A 17,103-nucleotide genomic window follows, 5' to 3' on the forward strand; every position below is an offset into this window, starting at 1 on the left:
CCTGCAAACCCCTCTGTCTGTCAGAATCCTGTCCATGACACCAATTTAATATCACAACCCGTCCTTACGAACGGGTTTGTGATGATTCGTGAATTGATCTCAGAGTGCAAAAGAACCCGACATGGCACAGGGGATTTGCAGTAATAATCAAAAACCAATGCATCTTTATTGAATGTTCACAGCAAAATGTCCTAGGGGGAATTGGGGAAAAGGGGAAGTATAAGAAAAAAGAGGGAGAAAGAGAAAGGAAGGTATAGAGCTACCAAATGTAGAGAGATGAAATCCTTTGAAGTCTTCAGTCAACAGAGTTTGCCTGGTCATGTCAGGGGAGATCTCAAAGATTCTGATCAATTCAAACTCCTATTATTGTCTTTTTAAATGGGGTAAGAGGAGGAGTCTTGAAATTGAATCAAAAGTAGTAAACAATACTCTGTTGTAATATCTAGGGAAAAAAAAAAAAAGTATTGCAGAAGGGTACAAACAGTCCATGTTCTCAGCAGTGGGTGAGAGCCATTGTCCCCTTGGTCCAATGGCCACAGCTGCAGGCAAACATCTGGCTTTGGTCAGCTCGCCTCCCCACACCTCCCCTGGTTGGGGGTTTCAGTCCCAGCCCTTGGGAGGAGGGGGAGCTTCTCCACATGGGGGTCTCATGTCTCAGCCCTTGAGGGAGAGGCTTCTCCCATCTCAGTCCGTGCCTCATGGTGGTCGTGAAGCAGATTTGCAGTTTTCCGTGAGGACCACCAAAATAACCCCAGAAAAGTCCAGCCAGGCCGAGAGGTGGGGAAATTCCAGGGCCATTGTTGTGAAGCGGGTGCAAGGGAGGAAAAGGGCACAGTGTCCCCTGTTGTGGTGTGTTGCAATATCCTGTTTTACCTTCTCCCTTCCCCCTCGCCCCTCGCTGAGTGTGCCCTGTCAATCAGGCTAACATACCAGCAAGGCGTCGTGTGATAGGTGTCCCTAGTCCCTTGAGACCCTGCCCCTTCACCTGGTTGGTGGCTCACCTGTCCCCTCCCCTTCCCCGGTCCTGAGCTTAAAATGTTAATGAGACCATGCAGCCTCCATTCTGTTAGCAGCAGTGGCCCGGTGCAGACATCTCTGTACCCATGGAATAAACATCTGGCAACCTTCTAGCAGAATCCACTCCCTTTCTCTCCACCATCGCCAGAAGCTCACTCTCCTGAGGTAAACGGAGTCCTGACAGCCTGGATTTGCCCCGCTGCACTCTACAGCAGCCAAGGTATCTCTGGGGTAAAACACCGCAGTGCTGCCTTTGGCCCAGCAGCGAAGGTCAGAACTGGCCCAGGCACCATCTAACTGGTTATATTGGGATTCATATTCCAATAGTCCCCCTACTCCTTTTCATTAGGTTCAGTCTTCCATGGAAACAAACACACCTGCAAACAACAGCTGGGCAAGCCAAGGGCTTTGCTCAGGCCTCAGGGTCTTGGTGAACAACTCTCCTGAGCAGGACCTGGATTCCAACCAGGGTCTTTTTCGGTGGTCCCAGTTTCTGTCCTTTTCACAATGATCCTGAGGCAGATGAGAGAAACTTCGGACAGAGACTGACACCGTCCTAAGCCACCCCCAGGGCAGTGCGGGCCAAGCCCAGGGACACTGCAGGGCCATGGGGACACCGCACAGGTGCCACCAGGGACACGGCACTGCCACCTGTCCAATGGCACCAGTTCAATGCCTGTGCCACTGCCACCCGTCCTGTCTTGGTGTCCCCAGTTCCATCCCAGTGCTAGCAGTCCAGTGCCACCAGCCCAGTGTCCCCAGGGCTGCCCCACTGTCACCACCCCAGTGTACCCAGTTCAATTCCAGTGCCACCAGTTCTGTTCCACTGTCACCACCCAATGCCACCACTCGGTGTCACCAACCCAGTTCCAGCCCAGTGTCCCCAGTCCTGTCCCAGTGCCACCAGCCCAGTGCTCCCAGTGCCACAGCCCGCATTGTCCCCATACCAATGTCACCAGCCCAGTGCCATCAGTTTCAGCCCAGTGTCTCCAGTCTCATCCGAGTGCCCCTCATCCTGTCCCAGTGTCCCTGTCACAATGTCACAGTTGTGTCCCAGTGTCTCCATTCCAGTGTCACCAGTTGTGTTCTGGTGTCACCAGTTCCACCCCTGTGCCACCAGCCCAGTGTCCCCAATCCCTTCCTAATGTCCCCATCCCAGTGTTCCCTCCCAGTGTCCCCAGTCCTGTCCCAGTATCCCTGTCCCTGTGCTACCAGTTCCCTTCCACTGTCTCCAGTTCCAGCCCAGTGTTCCTGTCTCAGTCCCATCAGCCCAGTGCCACCAGGGATGCCCCAGTGTCACCAGCCCAGTGTCACCGATTCCACCTCAGTGCCACCAGTTCTATCCCACTGTTACCACCCCAGTGTCCCCCAGGCTGTCCCAGTGCCACCACCCCAGTGCCACCAACCCAGTGTCCCCAGTTCCATTCCAGTGACACCAACCCAGTGCCACCAGTTCTGTTCCACTGTCACCAGTGTTTTGGAGGTTTTGGGGATCCCAGGTGGAGTTTGGGGGCTCCTGGGGGGTTTTGGGAGTTCCTGGGAGGTTTGGGGGATCCTGGAAGGGTTTTGGGAGGGTCCCAGGTGAGGTTTCTATGGATTTGGGTCTTCCCAGTTGAGAATTCCCAAAGATTTGGGGCTTTCCAGGTGAGAACACAGGCCAGGGGCTCAGGGGGGCTGAGGGGGGAGGGCCTGGGGGCGTTCTGGGGGGCTCCAGTCAATGCGGGGTGCCCGGATGGTGCTTAGGGGAAGCCGTGGTGAGTGTGAGGGGGGCTCTCATGGATTTGATGCCTCAGGTTTTGGCTTTTCTTTTTCAGATTCTGTGCTGCTTTACTTTATGTGTCGGGGCTTCATATTAAGGGATGCTGAGCTCTGTTCACAGAGCAAGGAGACAAAACAATTCCTTTCTAGCTGTGAACCCAAGGACAAATAATCCAAACTTCAGGCCCAAGAGCATTAACAATGGGCACTGAAGAGAGAAAAACAAGAAGGATGGGACTTCATCATCTAAAGACATAATTGGAAAATTAACTCCAATATGCAAATGGGGCAGAACTTATCAAAGTGACAGACCTCGTGACCGTCTGTCCATTTTGTGTCCATTTTGGTTCATCTTGGGCATAGCCCTGGCTGGGCTCTTGTTCTGCCCAAGGTGTATCCACGGAGGCTTTTTAACAAATGCCTGCTTTATTGTGTAACCGTGTCTGGCCTCAGTTCTAGGTCAGCCTTGTGAAGGCCTCAGTTTGTGGCGAGCACGAAGGGAGCCGAGGCACCTGGGCAGGGCTGGAGCAGAGGCAGAGGAAGGTGCAGCTGCTGCCCCCAGCCCGCGGCACTGGCGGGGCCCAGGTGCAGGGCAGAGGGTGCGGGAGGCCGAGAAGCTCGGCAGGAGCGAGAGAGGCATGAGCGGCTGCAGGAGCGCTGTGTTTATCGGGTGAGCGCGGTGGGAAGGGGCGTTTTGTGCTCGGGAGCGCAGCGGGTGCGGGGCTCGCTGTGCCCCGGGCCAGGGAGGGCGGGCGCTGTGAGCAGCGGGGTTGGATTGCGGGGCTGGGCTTGGTCTGGGGCCGGCGGTGCTGGCGCAGGGATCGTTCCCGCCCCGCCGCTCCGGAGCGCCGCGATCGGAATCTCGCTCTTTCTCTCTCTCGTTGGTTCTTTTAATTTCTGCTCAAAACTGTTAAATGCCGTGTGTATATTCTGCTGCGAGTGCTGTAGTGATAATATCCCGTGAGACAGTCCCCTGAGATTAGCACTGAGAAACTAGGGCACAGTGACCCACGCTGCAGCACTTGGAGGGGGCTGTGCCCCGTGGGACGGACTCAGCTTGGAAAAGTTCCTGGAGAAGTCTCTGGTGGGAGAGAGCCCAGGGTGCAGCAGGGGAACGACTCCTGTCCCTGAGCAGAGGGAGAAGCCCCAGGGCATGAACTGAGCCCGGCCCCATTCCCTGTCTGTGGCACTGCCGGGGTAGGAGGTGCAGCTGGAAGGAGGGAGGCGTGGGGGAAACCTGGATTTAAGGGTCCTCACTTACTTCTCATTATCCTGCTCTGAGTTTTTGGAGTTTTCTGTCAGAAATCTCTCCCCTACCCCATTCATCCACAGGGGTTTGGGGCGGTTTTCTCTTTTTGGGGGAAATCAAAGCGATGCACTGATGCTCCTAATTAGGGGTAGGAGAAGTAAGGCTCCAGGGCTTCCCACTGAGCCGGAGCCACTGGAGCCGCAGTACCGGGAAAGCCGTGGCGGGAGCTGCGGAGAAGTTTGTTTGTGTTTTCAGTTCAATGCCCCTTGGGCCCAGGCCCGTTCCAGGGCGGTTCCTCAGCTCCGGCTCTGCCCTCACGCAGCCCGGGGAGCCTTGAGAGCGAGGGGCGGGGCTGTGCCGTGTGCAGAGCCCGCCCCTGGCTGGGATTGGGCGATGGTGCCGTCAGTCGTGGTTGTGGCGCGCTGATTGGTGGGAGCGGGGCGGAGCAGGGCCCCGGTGGCGGGTTGAGGGCGGCCGTGGCTGGGCAGTGGCGCCATTGTCGGAGCATGTGTTGGCCCAGGAGCGGCGGCAGTGGCCAGAGCGCGGTGAGGTGGCAGCGGAGCTCGGAGGCGGCTGCAGCGCAGGTGGGAGCCGCGCTGGGTTGTGCGGGGGCTCGGGGCTGGCTGCGGGCCTCGGGGGCGGCAGGGGGCTCGGGCGGCTTCATTGTGCCGTGTCCGGCCCGTGTTGCCGCTGGCGTGAAGGTGCTGCGGGAGCGGCTGCCTGCGGTCTCCTTGTGGCCGCTGCCTCGGCCGGAGCCGCTGCCGGAGCAGCGCTGGCTCGGCCCGGTTGCTGTGGCTGGGACAGAGGGGGCTGCCCCGTGCCCGGAGCTGTGCGGGGAAATTCCCGTGGCCGGAGGTTTGTGTGCCCAGAGGAGACAGAGCAGTCCTGTAAAAGTGATTTTATTGCTGAGCAGAGAGAGAGGCCGTGGGGAATTTGCCGTGCGCTCTCTGCCATTGTTGTAGTTCGCAGCCTCCTTTTTATTCTCATTTTCCCGGCCTCATCTCCCTCTCCCATTGCCCACTGGCTGAGGTGCTTGGAAGGTTCAGACATCCCGTTCCGCCAACTGCATGTCCTCGTTAATGTGCACCCCCACTTTTGTATAACAGCCAATATTCATGGCTCTGTTAAATCTTTATTCTTCTGGAAGTTCAGGAATTTAGCGGGTCTTTCTGTGAGCAGCAGTCCATGTTAATTAGTAACCTTTATTGCAGCTGGTGATTTCGCCCCTTACTTCCTTATCTACGACTCCCTGGCCCCTCGCTCAGCTGCTGAATGAGCTGCACTCTCAAGGTGTGAAGCGTGGTGAAAAGAGTTGCTGTAACACATCCGAGGAGAAACAGCATTCGTTTAACCCATGGTCTGCCAGGGAGCCACAAAACCGTGTCCCATTCCCACGTTTGGACCAATACATGAGCTGCTTTTCTGTTTCCCATGTTGGTTTTTTTTTTCACCACTTTTCCTTTGTCATCTAGTTGCCAACAGTAGTTTGAGTCATTTAATTTTCCACAAACTCCTCTTTTTTCTGCTAACAGATGATCTGATACCATCCCATGGTTAAGGGCTGTGTTCCTCATTTCAGTGGGTTTGTCAGCAGGAAGGTCAGGAGCTGGAGCTGTCTGGTTGGTTATTATTGCAAGGGCAGCTTGTAATCTAAAGCTGCCATTGAAATGAGAAATGGGTTCTGTGGCTCCTGATGCGAATTGGTTCGGGTTCCCAGGGCCTGGTCCATGGTGTTGTAGGATTTGTTCTGGTGGCCGTTCATCTTTTCCCCATTTTTGGCCGCTTTCTCCAGCCAGGGCTGCATCAATTGACTGCTTTTGTCTAACTAAATCATCAAATCCTTGTATTCCCAACTGATTTCCCTGAATATTTGGTAGTAAAAAACCCCCACTGCTCTAATATACCCTATATAACACAGACAGTGACAACACATGTTGGAGTGGGCAGAGGGATGATTCCCCTCCATTTATTTATAGTGAAGTTTTCCCAACATTGTCCATTTGCTGTTTCCCTTTGCAGCTTCACCCGTTTGTGTTCCAGGGTCAGATATCCTCCCCCTGGGCTCTGCCTTGAGCTGTGCAAATTCCATCAGTGCCAGCAGGCAGAGCTTAGGGGTGAGGGGGAGAGGGAATCAGCCCAATTCCTGCCCAGGGCAAGAGACCCAGGTGCATTGTCCACACTTTGCCCAGCAGTGTTCATTTGCATTTCTAAAGCTCCTCTGCAGGCTGCCTGGAATGAAGCTTCTCTTCCTGCTGCTGGGCAATGTTGATGTTTTGTTGCTGGTCGTTATCTCTGTGGGTGTCTTTTGGGCTATTCCCAGTCTGTTGGGATGTTAAACTCATCTCCATTGAGCAGTGTAACACCCCTTAAAAAAAACCTTTAAAATTTCCCCAAGGCAAAGAAAAGCAAGCCTGAGCAGAGAAATGAGATTTAAAAGAACCAAAATCGGTACATTTTGCAGCAGTGCAATGGCAGGCAGCCCAGAGTGTGGGTGTCAGTGAGCCCCAGAGTGGAATTGTGCCCTGGTGTTCCCCAGCAGCTGTGGCAGTGCAAGCCCAGGCAGCGCTGAAGCTGCAGCAGTGGCAGCAAGGCTTGGCCCCAGTGGCTGGAGATGGCAGAGGAGGGTGGCCAGGATTGCAGAGGATTGCAGCCGAGGATCTGTGGGCAGGCGCAGGGGCTTGGCCCGCTGTGGAGCCCTGGCTGCTGCTGCGTTGCCTTCAGGGCAGGCTCAGGGGCGGCCTCCCATCGTCCTGCTGCGGGCGGGAAGTGCAAATCTCCGGGGCTTCAGAGCCCTCGAGGCCAGGCTGAGGGGTCCCCCGTGTTGAGCTGTGCTGGCGGCTGTTTCTGGCCTCAGGGTCACTTGGCATGGGCCCCTTGGCCACCAGTGGTGCTGCTTTGCACTCCTTGGGCAGGAGCCGATGTCCTGGCTGGGTGTTGGCAGCAGCAAAGTGCCAGGGCAGGCTGTGTGCCAGCCCAGCTTGCTGTGGGAGAATATGCTTTGATATCTGCTCCAGTGGTTGCTGAAGCAGTGAGAATTGCTTTTGCCCCCCTGTTAGGTGCCATGGTGTCAGCAGAAGATGTTGAAGCCTTCCTGCTCAGGGCATTTCAGTGCCAGGCTCTCACAAGCACCCAGAGCTGCGCAGGTTGAGCTAAGCATGGGGCGGTGACCTGCGCTGTGTCTGATTCCCCTTCCTTAATAACAGCCTGTCTTGTAGCTCTTTTCCCTTCTGCTGCCCTTGCAGAGCCATCCACAAACACATTTTCTCCCTCAGGCCAGGGAATGTCCAATCATCAATCTGTCCCAGCCTGGGTCTGGAGCTCTGTCCCTTGAGTGCAGTCCTGGGTTCCTTGCCAGCCCCTCTCCAGGCTGTTCAAACAGGAGGCTGGGTTAAACCCTTGCCCTGTCCTCAGTTCTGAATCCTCCTGTGCCATTGAACAAGTTTCATACTGTAATAACCGAGGCCTGCTCATCCATTTAGAGGCTCTTTTGGTTGTCAAAGCTTTACCTTGATTCCAATCTTGAACTGTAGGAGATCCTCCTGTTGTCATCAGTTTTCAGGCCTCAATTCCCATGAAAGCCCTGTCTGCACAATTCTGCAGAAAATGAGGCCACTCTCTGGCCACTGGGTAGCACAAGAATTCCTTTGTCAAAACTCTGTTTAACATCCACCTCTAATTCAAATTCTTTTTCTCTGTCTGTAAGGGCCAGGCCAGCCGCCTCAGTTAGTGTCCATTTTAACACTTGAAAATTCTGTGTTTCCTCCTCCTGTCCATCCATCCAGTTTGTTGACTGGGAGGATAGGAGTTTTGTAGGGAGACATCCTTGGTTCCAAAAGCCCTGCCTTTAACAGGGACTCAATACCAGGCTGTGAGCCCTTCCTTCCCTCTCTTGGAACCGGGTATTGCTTGTCCTGGTTGCTTTAAAGTAATTTGTATAGGCTCTATATCTAATTTCCCCTCTTTCCCTGGGGCTTCCCACACTTCTGGGTTCACTTCAGCATGGGCCTTGTAAGATTTTGGCACAAAGGTAGAGCAGAACTGGCCTCTGTATCCCCTTTTACAGTAATAAAATCCAGCTCACAAATTCCTTCCCAGTTAATTAGAAGCACAGGAGGAAGGAAAACAAATGCATTTATTTCAAACCTATTCCCCCCAGCTTCTAATAGTGGTTGAACAAATCATACCTGCTCATCTTTCCCACTCATTCTCTTAAAAATTAAAACATTCCTTTACTCTTTTCCCCTTTAGGTCTAAGAATCAGAGTGCATTGAGAGGCCCCTGTTTCCATCAGAAAATGCCTCCTCTCAATGCACACCCACCCTGAATGTTCTCAAGGGCTGCAGTGTGGAGGGTCCCTGTTGTGATGGGAGCTGTGACAGCCCTGCCAGTCCATGTGCATCAAGGGGTGGACTTGCTGGTGCTGAGGGTGCTGCTGTCTGTGTTTGCAGTGTCCCTGTGCCCTGCAGCTGGAGCCCTGGTTCCTTGCCAGGGGCTGTTTGGGTGGGCTCTCCCCTGCCGAGGAGGGCAATGCCTGTGCCAGGTGCTTGTGGCCGAGCTGTGCCCTGGGTGCTGGGGCCCCCTTGGGCCCTGGGGTTGATCCCTCAGGGGCTGTAGGAACTGTGCCCTGGCCTTTGCCTTCAGCTTGGCCTTTTGCTGCTCCCTTCTTGCACTCACCTGCTGTGCCTTTGTGCCCAAGTGCTGCAGGGCCTTCTTGTGCCCCTCCTGCAGCCCCCTCAGTGCCTGTGGGTGCTTGTCTTGCTCTACAAGAGAGGTGTCTGCTCGGGAAGGCAGAAAAAGCCTCTCTTGGAATGGAGAAAGCAAACCCCCTCCCTCTTAATTTTTAGAATAGTGAAATCAAGGGGCTCTCAGGCAAAGATATGGAAATAGGAATACCAGTTCTTTACTAGTGTGTATAATAAAGCAAACAAACAGCAACAGCTGCGGCACTGACAGCAAACAGAGCCCGGAGCCAGTCCCGGCCTTTGGGCTGCGGCGCTTTCCCCTTGGGTGCAGTTCCGGGCACGGTCGGCAGGGGCGCTGGTGGCTCCCGCGGGGCGGGGCAGCGCATCCCTCCCATGGGAACCTCTCTGAACGGAAATAGAGCAATCCCTTCATCTAACTCTTTCACTTTTTAACCTTGTGTCCTGGTTTAGGACAAATTAGGGGAAATCTCCAAAAGGGAGCCCCCCAAAACAAAACAAACTTCCAACCACCCCTCCCCCATCTCCGGGTTCAGGAAGGAATTTCTCGGAGGAGCAAAGTGGAAAACAAAACGTATTTATTTAAAAGTAACAAAAGAACACTCCCCAACACAAGAAAAGAAAAGAGACCAGACTGTGTTGTGAAGGGCGCTGAGCTTCTCTTGCGAGCTCCGGGTGTCCTGAAACTCTCAGGTCAGGTCCGGAGCTGGTCCAGTATCTTCAGGGGAGGGTAAGAGAGAGAGAACAAAAGAAAAGGGAAAAAAAACCAGCACAAAAAGCAGAAAGCAAGCAAGCAAGGGGCTAGCCAAGCCAAGCAGCAAAAAGCCAAAAGCGAAAGTGCCTGGTCACACACTCCCTCCTCTCTTCCCCGCCCCGCCCCGCCACAGCAAGACGGCCGGGGGGGGGGGGGGGAAGAGAAAAGGCACAGCTGCCAGACACAACACACAATATTGGGATAAAGGCTGTCACCCCACGACACCTTGTATAGCCTTTGTCCCGTGTTTTGGGAAAGAATTTGGAGAGGGCTGCCTTTAAACTGAGCTCCTAGTGTTTGGATAAAGTGCTCCCTGTAGAGAGAGAGTTTCCCTCAACAGCCGGAGCTGTGGTTCCCAAGGGGACGTAACTCAGAGCAGGACGGGGTCAGGGGAGGATATCCCGCCGAGGCTCGGTGGGAGTGTGGGCAGGGTCTGCTGCCGGAATCAGCAGAGGGGGATCTTCCCGTGGAGCCCGAGGCGGAGCGTGGGCAGTCACCACATGGCTGATGGCGGCTGATCCGGCGGGTCCCGGCAGAGCAAAGGCAGGTGGGAGAGCCCGGCAGCAGCGGCGGTGCCCAGCGCAGGTGGCACGGGCAGGGCAGGCGGGGATGGGATGGCTGGGACCCCCCCTGGGTGCGGTGGGCGCGGTGAGCTCGGAGCAGGCGGCAGGACAGAGCAACCCCCATCTTGCCCAGCATGGGCGGCAGAGCGGCCGCGGGCCAGGCAGTGGGAGCAGGGCACACAAATTGAGCGACAGCGCCGGGGCAGGTGGAGCTGCCCTGGGCAGTGAGGCCGCACCTGGGATGGAAAGCGGGGCAGGCGGAGCTGAGGCGGGCAGCGAGCCGGGACCCGGGACAGGCGCCTGGGCCGCGAACGGAGGGGGCAAGAGCTGCAGAGGATCCCACTCTCTTTCTGATTTTCCTCTTGTTCCCTTCCCTTTCATTTCCCCTTTTTTTTTTCTCAGAGGTTTCTCATACTTTCCAAGACCTTTATTCTTCTAAAATTCTCTGTCTAACATGTTGCATATTCTCTTCTAGGTAAATGGGTTTTTTTTACAAATAAATCCAGAGCCTACGAAATCTGTACTTCTGCTTGGATATTTTGAAATGGTCAATGAGCTAACTCAGGACCTCCTAATGTTGTTTTTCTCATCACCTTTTATTTATCCTTTGGCAAATTAAGCACCTTTTAGTTACTTGCTTGGCTACTCCAAAAATCCGAGTTCACCCATCGTTCCTTAAAAAATGATCGCACAAAACTTGAGTACCCTAGTGGGTATTCTGATGCATATCGTCTTATATTTTCCTAGTAAGCACATTTTATTAGGTAATTGTCTTCCATCAAGAAGTTTCCTTTTCCCCGATTTATCTTGTTCACTTCCTATCTTGTTTAATTCTTTTTTCTCGGCTTCCCTAAACTTCGGAATTTCCAGTTTTTTCTCGTTTGGAGTTAAAATTAACATAATTCTTTCAGTAGCTTCGTGATCTGCCAAATTATTTCCTCTTATTTCTGGGGTCTTTCCCTTTTGGGGTTCCTTAATATGTACTATAGCTATCTCTTTTAAGTAATTTTAATACCTCTAAAACCTCTAAAATAAGTTCCTCGTGTGCTAATCCTTTACTTCTTGAATGAAGTAATCTTTGTCATTTCCAAATTTTTTGATTGTATGTACCACTCTAAAGGCATACCTTGAATCAGTATATATAGTTCCTTCATTTTGTGTTACATATTCTAGTGTTCTTTTTAAAGTATATAATTCACAAGTTTGAGCTTACTAGTTTAAGGTTAATTTCCGTTTTTCCATAGTTTGCATGTTTTCCCCATCCATACTACATCCACACTACATACCCTGTATTTTCTCCTTTTGCAAGGAGGTGTATCTCTGTTAGCTAACATAACTCACAAAGGACTAATCTTTTTCTTTTTTTTCCCTGTATCCAACTTACTGGTTTTCTGTCTCGTTTTCAAGATCTTATCTATTCATCTTCTGCCTCTGTTTTTCACATTCACTAACAACCTAAATACCACTTTTCTTTCAACTACACACAGAAAAATAAAAAACTTTTTTCTCACACTACTTTCAGTACAATACACCTCCCTCCAAGGAGATATAGTGAAGGTTAAAATACAGAATATACATTACCTATACTTTCATTCATCTACATTCACTCACTTTTATTTCCCATTCCCTTCCACACATTCTTTCCCACCCTCAGGACACAGAGTGGATCCCTGTTGACAGAGAATCGCGGGTCCCTGTGGCCCCCCCTGGCCTTGGGGTGGCCTCTGGGTCTCAGTATCTCCGGGCCTCCTGGGAGGGCCCTGACTCTGCTGCCTCCGGTGCCGTTCCCCTGTGGGGCTGATTTGTGTGTCACTCACACTCTTTAGCCACGGCCCCCTCACACGCCCTGGGGACAATGGCCCGTTTGCAGGTCACCTGTACCTTATGCCACAGCCCCCACACGCCAGGAGAACAATGGCTTATTTGTGGGTCACACACTCCTCTTTCCACAGCCCCCCTTCCCACCCACCCGGGAAGCTGAGGCTGATTTTTGTGTGTGACTCACTCTCACACACAACAAGACAACAATAAGGTACCTTTTACTTTCACATCACCTATTACAAGTTTAGGTGTTTCTGGCCAGTCCTGGTGCTCTTGGATATCCCTCAGCCCAGCTGTGTTGTCCAACCCCAGATGCTCTTGGGTGTAGGAGTGTCGGGGGGTAGGACGGTCAGGATGGACGGAGACGAGAGAGCTCTGCAGCCAAGGCGTGGAACTTGCGGTTTATTGCAAAGGGCCTGGGTGCAGGGCCCTGCTTGGAGCTGCCAGGCACAGCTCGGAGCAAGCCCGAGAGAAGAGAGGGGTAGAGAGGGTGAGAGGGTAAGAGAGTAAAAGTGCAGGAGGGCGAGGTTCCCTTTACAGTACAATAAATCTTGTGTGTTGAATATTCTATTTCTCACTAACCAATCTAGTACAAGATAGAAATCCTATAGCATTTACACACTGCCTATAAGAATCATGACATTACCATAATGTGTTACATTTTAAACCCTTAAAACTCCTCTTTGGACCCCTTCTGCTGAGCTAGTAGGGTCTGCTCTGACCCTTGGACCTGTCTGCAAGCAGAGGGTATTGTTTCATCAAAAGGGGATTACCTTCAGCCAGCCATACCGTTGTTTTCCAGTTGTTCAGAAACTAAGATATCTCAGAGCTTGCTTTCATTTCAGTCTCGCTTAGAGTTTCTATATTGTCAAAATCTTTTGCAGACAATCATATTTATAAGGCTTTCCTGTTTCATGTTCCCCAACACTTTGGCATTTTTTTATCCCTGAACCCAGCTGTGCGCTCCAATCCCAGATACTCTTGAGGATATCCTCAATCTGGCAGAATTTTGCTCAACCCTGAATGCTCTTAGAATGTTAGTCCCTCGACCCAGCAGGTTTTAATTCTGGATGCTCTTGGGCACTCTTATCCCTCAATCCAGCAGGTTTTTAGGGGCCCCTTTTGTCCCGTTTCCTAGTGGATTGGGCTCGGAAACTCCTCTCCTCCCTTGCTCCAAGGGGTCCAGCCCCTCTCTGAGACCCAGTCCCAGTTACCCCGGGGGATTCTCTCACTCTTCTTCTCACTCGCTGTGTCTCTTTACTGGCTGCTTCCCTCGAGGAAAGTTGGAAACGCAGCATGGGAGACTCCAGCACTCACTTGGCAGGTCTGGGACAACCAGCCCTCCTCTTATTCACACACATTCATCCCCCTGTACCTGCCCCCCTGGGAAATACTTACCAATCCCTTTTCCTTCCCGGGTTCTTCATGCACATTACCACTCTTAGGGGGCCAATTACCGTGGTTGTAGGGAGCCTTTTCCCTTCTCTTTGTTTTATTGTCTCCCTTTGTCCACCATAACCTGCGTCTGTCGGTCGCCCCAGGGGAGACAGAGCGAGGCTGCCAACGGGGCAGGGCGCGCCTTCCCCACTCTGACTCTCCTAAAGCACCGGCAGCGAGGTGTTAGTAACCATCCTCTGCTACCAAATTGTGAAAAACGCCAATCACTTGCTTTTAAAATTTTAAAAGTTTTATAGTAATAAAATGATTATAAAAATCGTAATAATATTAGAGTAATGACAATTGCGACAAATCCAATTAGGACAATATGAGACAACAAATACAAAGAGTTACAGACGTCTGGGTACCTTTTTCTGGGCAGCAGGAGCCCGAAAAAGGACACCTGTTAACACAGGATTAATCCTTAGAAACAATAGCCTGTTGCATATTCATAGACTTCATACATGATGCATAAATTCCATTCAAACACAGGATTCTGTCTGGTCAGTGCCAGCTTCTGCCTCTGAATCCTAACAGCGCCTTCGAGGCAGGAAGAAGTTCATTTCTTCTGATAAGAGGGCATTAAATTCTTTTTCTCTGAAAGACTTAGGTATCCTGTGGCTGCTATCTCGCTGCAAGTCCTTTCTTTAAAAAAAGCCTCTTACCAAGCATAGTTTCTATTTTAACATTTTTTAATAACCTAAAACCATATTCAACTCACTACTTAAGAGAATTAATACAGCAGTACTTTCTAACACAAGACATATAATATTCATTTTAATATTTGGGATAACCCAATCACAAAACATGCATTTTTTATAAGTATAATCCCACTTACTTCCAGTCTCTCCCAGTTTGGTCCCAGCTGCTGCCAGCATGGTTCCAGTTGCTTCCTCAGTCAACTCAGTGAGTCCCAGTATGATGCCATTTGCTCCCAGTCACTCCCAGTCAGGCCCAGTATGGGGGATGATGTGCAGGGAGTGCTCACTGTGACACTCAGTTCCTCCCAGTATTAGTCCAGTCAGTCCCAGTATGACCCAAATATGAGCCCAGTGTGCTCCCAGTCTCTGCCAGAATAAACCAGTTGTGCTCCACATGGTTCCAGGTGCTCTCTTTCACCCTCACTTTCCTTCCAGTCACTCCCAGTATCTCCCAGGGTACCCCAGTTCTCTCCACCATCTTTCCAGTTCCTTCCAGTATGATCCCATTTGCTCCCAAGCACTCCCAGTCAGCCTCAGAGTAGTGGCACTCACTGCCAGTATGATCCCAGTCACCACCAGTATGATCCCAGTTCATCCCAGTACAAGCCCAGCAGTTTCCAATCGCCGCCAGCATGCACCCAGTCACTCCCTGTTCCTCCCAGTTGCTCCCACCATGATCCCAGTTACTCACAGCTGCTCCCAGTCATCCTCAGCATAATCCCAGTCACTTCCAGTATATCCCATTTGGCCCTCACATGGTCTCAGTTGCCTCCTGCAGACTCCTGCTCACTCCCAGTATGATCCCAGTGTCCATCAGTGCGATCACAGTCTGCCCTGGCATGGCAGTATGATCCCAGTATGATGTCAGTACAAGCCCAGTGCACTCCCAGTCACTCCCAGTACGATCCCAGTATGATATCTGTACAAGCCCAGTACAGTCCCAGTATGATCCCAGTATGATATCAGTACAATCCCAGTACACTCCCAGTATGATCCCAGTATGATATCTGTACAAGCCCAGTGCACTCCCAGTCACTCCCAGTATGATCCCAGTATGATATCTGTACAAGCCCAGTACACTCCCAGTCACTCCCAATACGATCCCAGTCCAGCCCAGTCCCTGGCAGTGCTGCCACTGCTGGGATCCCCCAGCCCTGTGTGCGTTCCCCCTGGCGGATGTGCCGAGAGGAGCCCCAAGGGCTGGCAGTGCCCAGGCAGGGTCCCCAGGAAGGCCCAGTTTGGATGTGCAGCCCCCAGTTTGCCCAGTTTGCCTCTCCTTTGGTCCGGGCCGGGTTCCTCCCGCCCGCAGCGGCTGGAGCAGCCGAGAGCCCCGCGCTGCCCATCCCGACCTGTCCCGGCTCCATCCCCGCTCCTGCCGCGGCTGCGAGGGCTGCGGGAACGGGGCAGCGAGGGTGTGGCTGCTGCTGGGGTAGGAGGAGGAGGGAGGGAAGGGCAGGGATGAAGGTTGTTATAAATTGGAGTGGTCAATCTGCCGAGTGAGTATAATCAGATTAACAATTTTTATTGATTACAGCAAGCAAGGCAAAAAGCAAATCAGTGCTGGGCGACAGGGGAGTCTCCGCTCCGCCAACCGCCACCCGCTTCAGGTATTTCGTGGGGTTTCTATACAGTCCTGCTTCCGGGTTGGCGTGTCTTTCAGGGTAGTACTCTGTGCATTCTCCTCCTGTTGCTAGGCGGTCGTAGTCTGCCTCCCGGTGGTCTGAGGATGAAGGCCGGCAGTCTTCTTCTTGCCCCATGGTCAACCTTTCCTTAGTTGGTATGGTTGGTCTGGTTCCTGGAACTTTAAGCTTACTGGGCAGATAAGCAAATATTGTGCTATCAATCATAGCAGGCCCGCTATCCGTGCCAACGGCCTCGCCCCTTACTCCTCGGCAAACAATAGGCACATAGGTACGTATAGTTACCATTGCTTACTTAGCATTTCAACATATTAGCTTCTAACATTTTGCAGTTTAAGCCTTATGACATTTATTTTGCAGTATATTAGCCCGTTATATTCATCTTGCAACATACTAGCTTGTTACATCTTTCTTTGCGGTTTTTCTATTATTGGCTTTTCCCCTTTTCATAGTCTTTAGCAAGTTGATGAACAAACTAAGACATTAACTCATTACAAAGGGGGAGGAGGAGGTGGGGTTAGGGAGGAGGAGGAGATGGGATGGAAGGGGAGGGATGGAAGAGGAAAAGGAAGTGAGGATAACACAGAGAGGGAGGAGGATGGGGGATGGAAGGGGATGAGTGGGAGGAAGAGGAGGGACAAAGGCGGATCGAGGCTGAGCTGAGGGAACCACGCGGTCGATCCCTGCCTGAATTCGCAGCCCCCACCTGTGGGATCATCGCTCCCCCATCGCGCTTGTGAGCGGGGAGGGGGAGCTCGGCCCGGATATCCCGGGGGGTCCCCGGGTTGGGGTTTTTGGGGATTTTTGGAGAATGAAGAAGTCCAAGGCTGAGCGGAAAAGGCCCCTTGGGGGGACATCGGGGGGTGGCGGTGGCGGCTGCCGGCAGAGGCAGCCTGGAGGAGCAGAGCCCTGTGTCCCCCAGGAGCCCAAAGTGGGGAGCCCAGAGAGGGGGGAGCGCCGCCATTGGCGGGAGCCTCAAGAGCCTGGAGAGGGGCAGGGGGGACTCCTTGGAGCCGCTGCAGCCCAGAGCAGAGAATGAGGGGAGAAGAGAGCCTGGGAGCCCAAACAGCCCCGGCATCCCGAAATGGGGAGAGCGAAGCGGGGGGAGCTTTTGGCATTGCTGGGACTGCCAGCAGCCTGGGCAGGGCGGGCACCGAGGAGAAGGGGGACCCCCAATCCAAGCGTGAGCCCAGCAGCTGGGACAGGGGGGAACCTCTGAACACCAGAGGGGAGAGACCAGGGACGGGGAACTCCTGGGAGGCTTTTTCAGGGCTGAATTTTGGTGTTTGGGAGGTTTTTCTGGAGCCCTGATGGCCAGTGGCTTGTAGAGATGGACTTGGGCAGAGGCACTTTCAAACTCACTGTGCTCATCCCTTGTTTTCCCCAAACCAGGATTTCCCATTGCCAACTCCTGGGAGGCTGCGAGGAAGAGGAAGATGCCCCAGGACAATGAGGCAGGTGAG

At 52.8% G+C, this 17,103-nt stretch overlaps 2 protein-coding genes across 6 annotated transcripts in view; one reads left to right on the top strand and one right to left on the bottom strand.

The window, feature by feature from the left end:
* The window catches only part of LOC102068849 (uncharacterized), a 141,510-nt gene that overhangs the window by 88,834 nt on the left and 35,573 nt on the right, over window positions 1-17,103 (bottom strand). Inside the window, exon 2 of one of the 5 annotated variants that reach the window (XR_012577446.1) lies at window positions 15,506-15,801. The exons of the other annotated variants lie outside the window; for them this stretch is intronic. The gene's annotated coding sequence lies outside the window, so the exon portion shown is untranslated. Of the gene's footprint in view, window positions 1-15,505; window positions 15,802-17,103 lie in introns of those variants that run through there. 5 annotated transcript variants of the gene reach the window in all.
* The window catches only part of LOC141725824 (uncharacterized), a 78,668-nt gene continuing 65,749 nt past the window's right edge, over window positions 4,185-17,103 (top strand). Inside the window, exons 1-3 of the mRNA XM_074529913.1 lie at window positions 4,185-4,608; window positions 15,535-15,607; window positions 17,033-17,098. Of these exons, the coding sequence (XP_074386014.1) occupies window positions 4,531-4,608; window positions 15,535-15,607; window positions 17,033-17,098 (217 nt within the window). The 5' untranslated portion in view covers window positions 4,185-4,530. The remainder of the gene's footprint in view (window positions 4,609-15,534; window positions 15,608-17,032; window positions 17,099-17,103) is intronic.

Source organism: Zonotrichia albicollis, chromosome 31, assembly GCF_047830755.1.
Source record: "Zonotrichia albicollis isolate bZonAlb1 chromosome 31, bZonAlb1.hap1, whole genome shotgun sequence".
Lineage (NCBI taxonomy): Eukaryota > Metazoa > Chordata > Aves > Passeriformes > Passerellidae > Zonotrichia > Zonotrichia albicollis.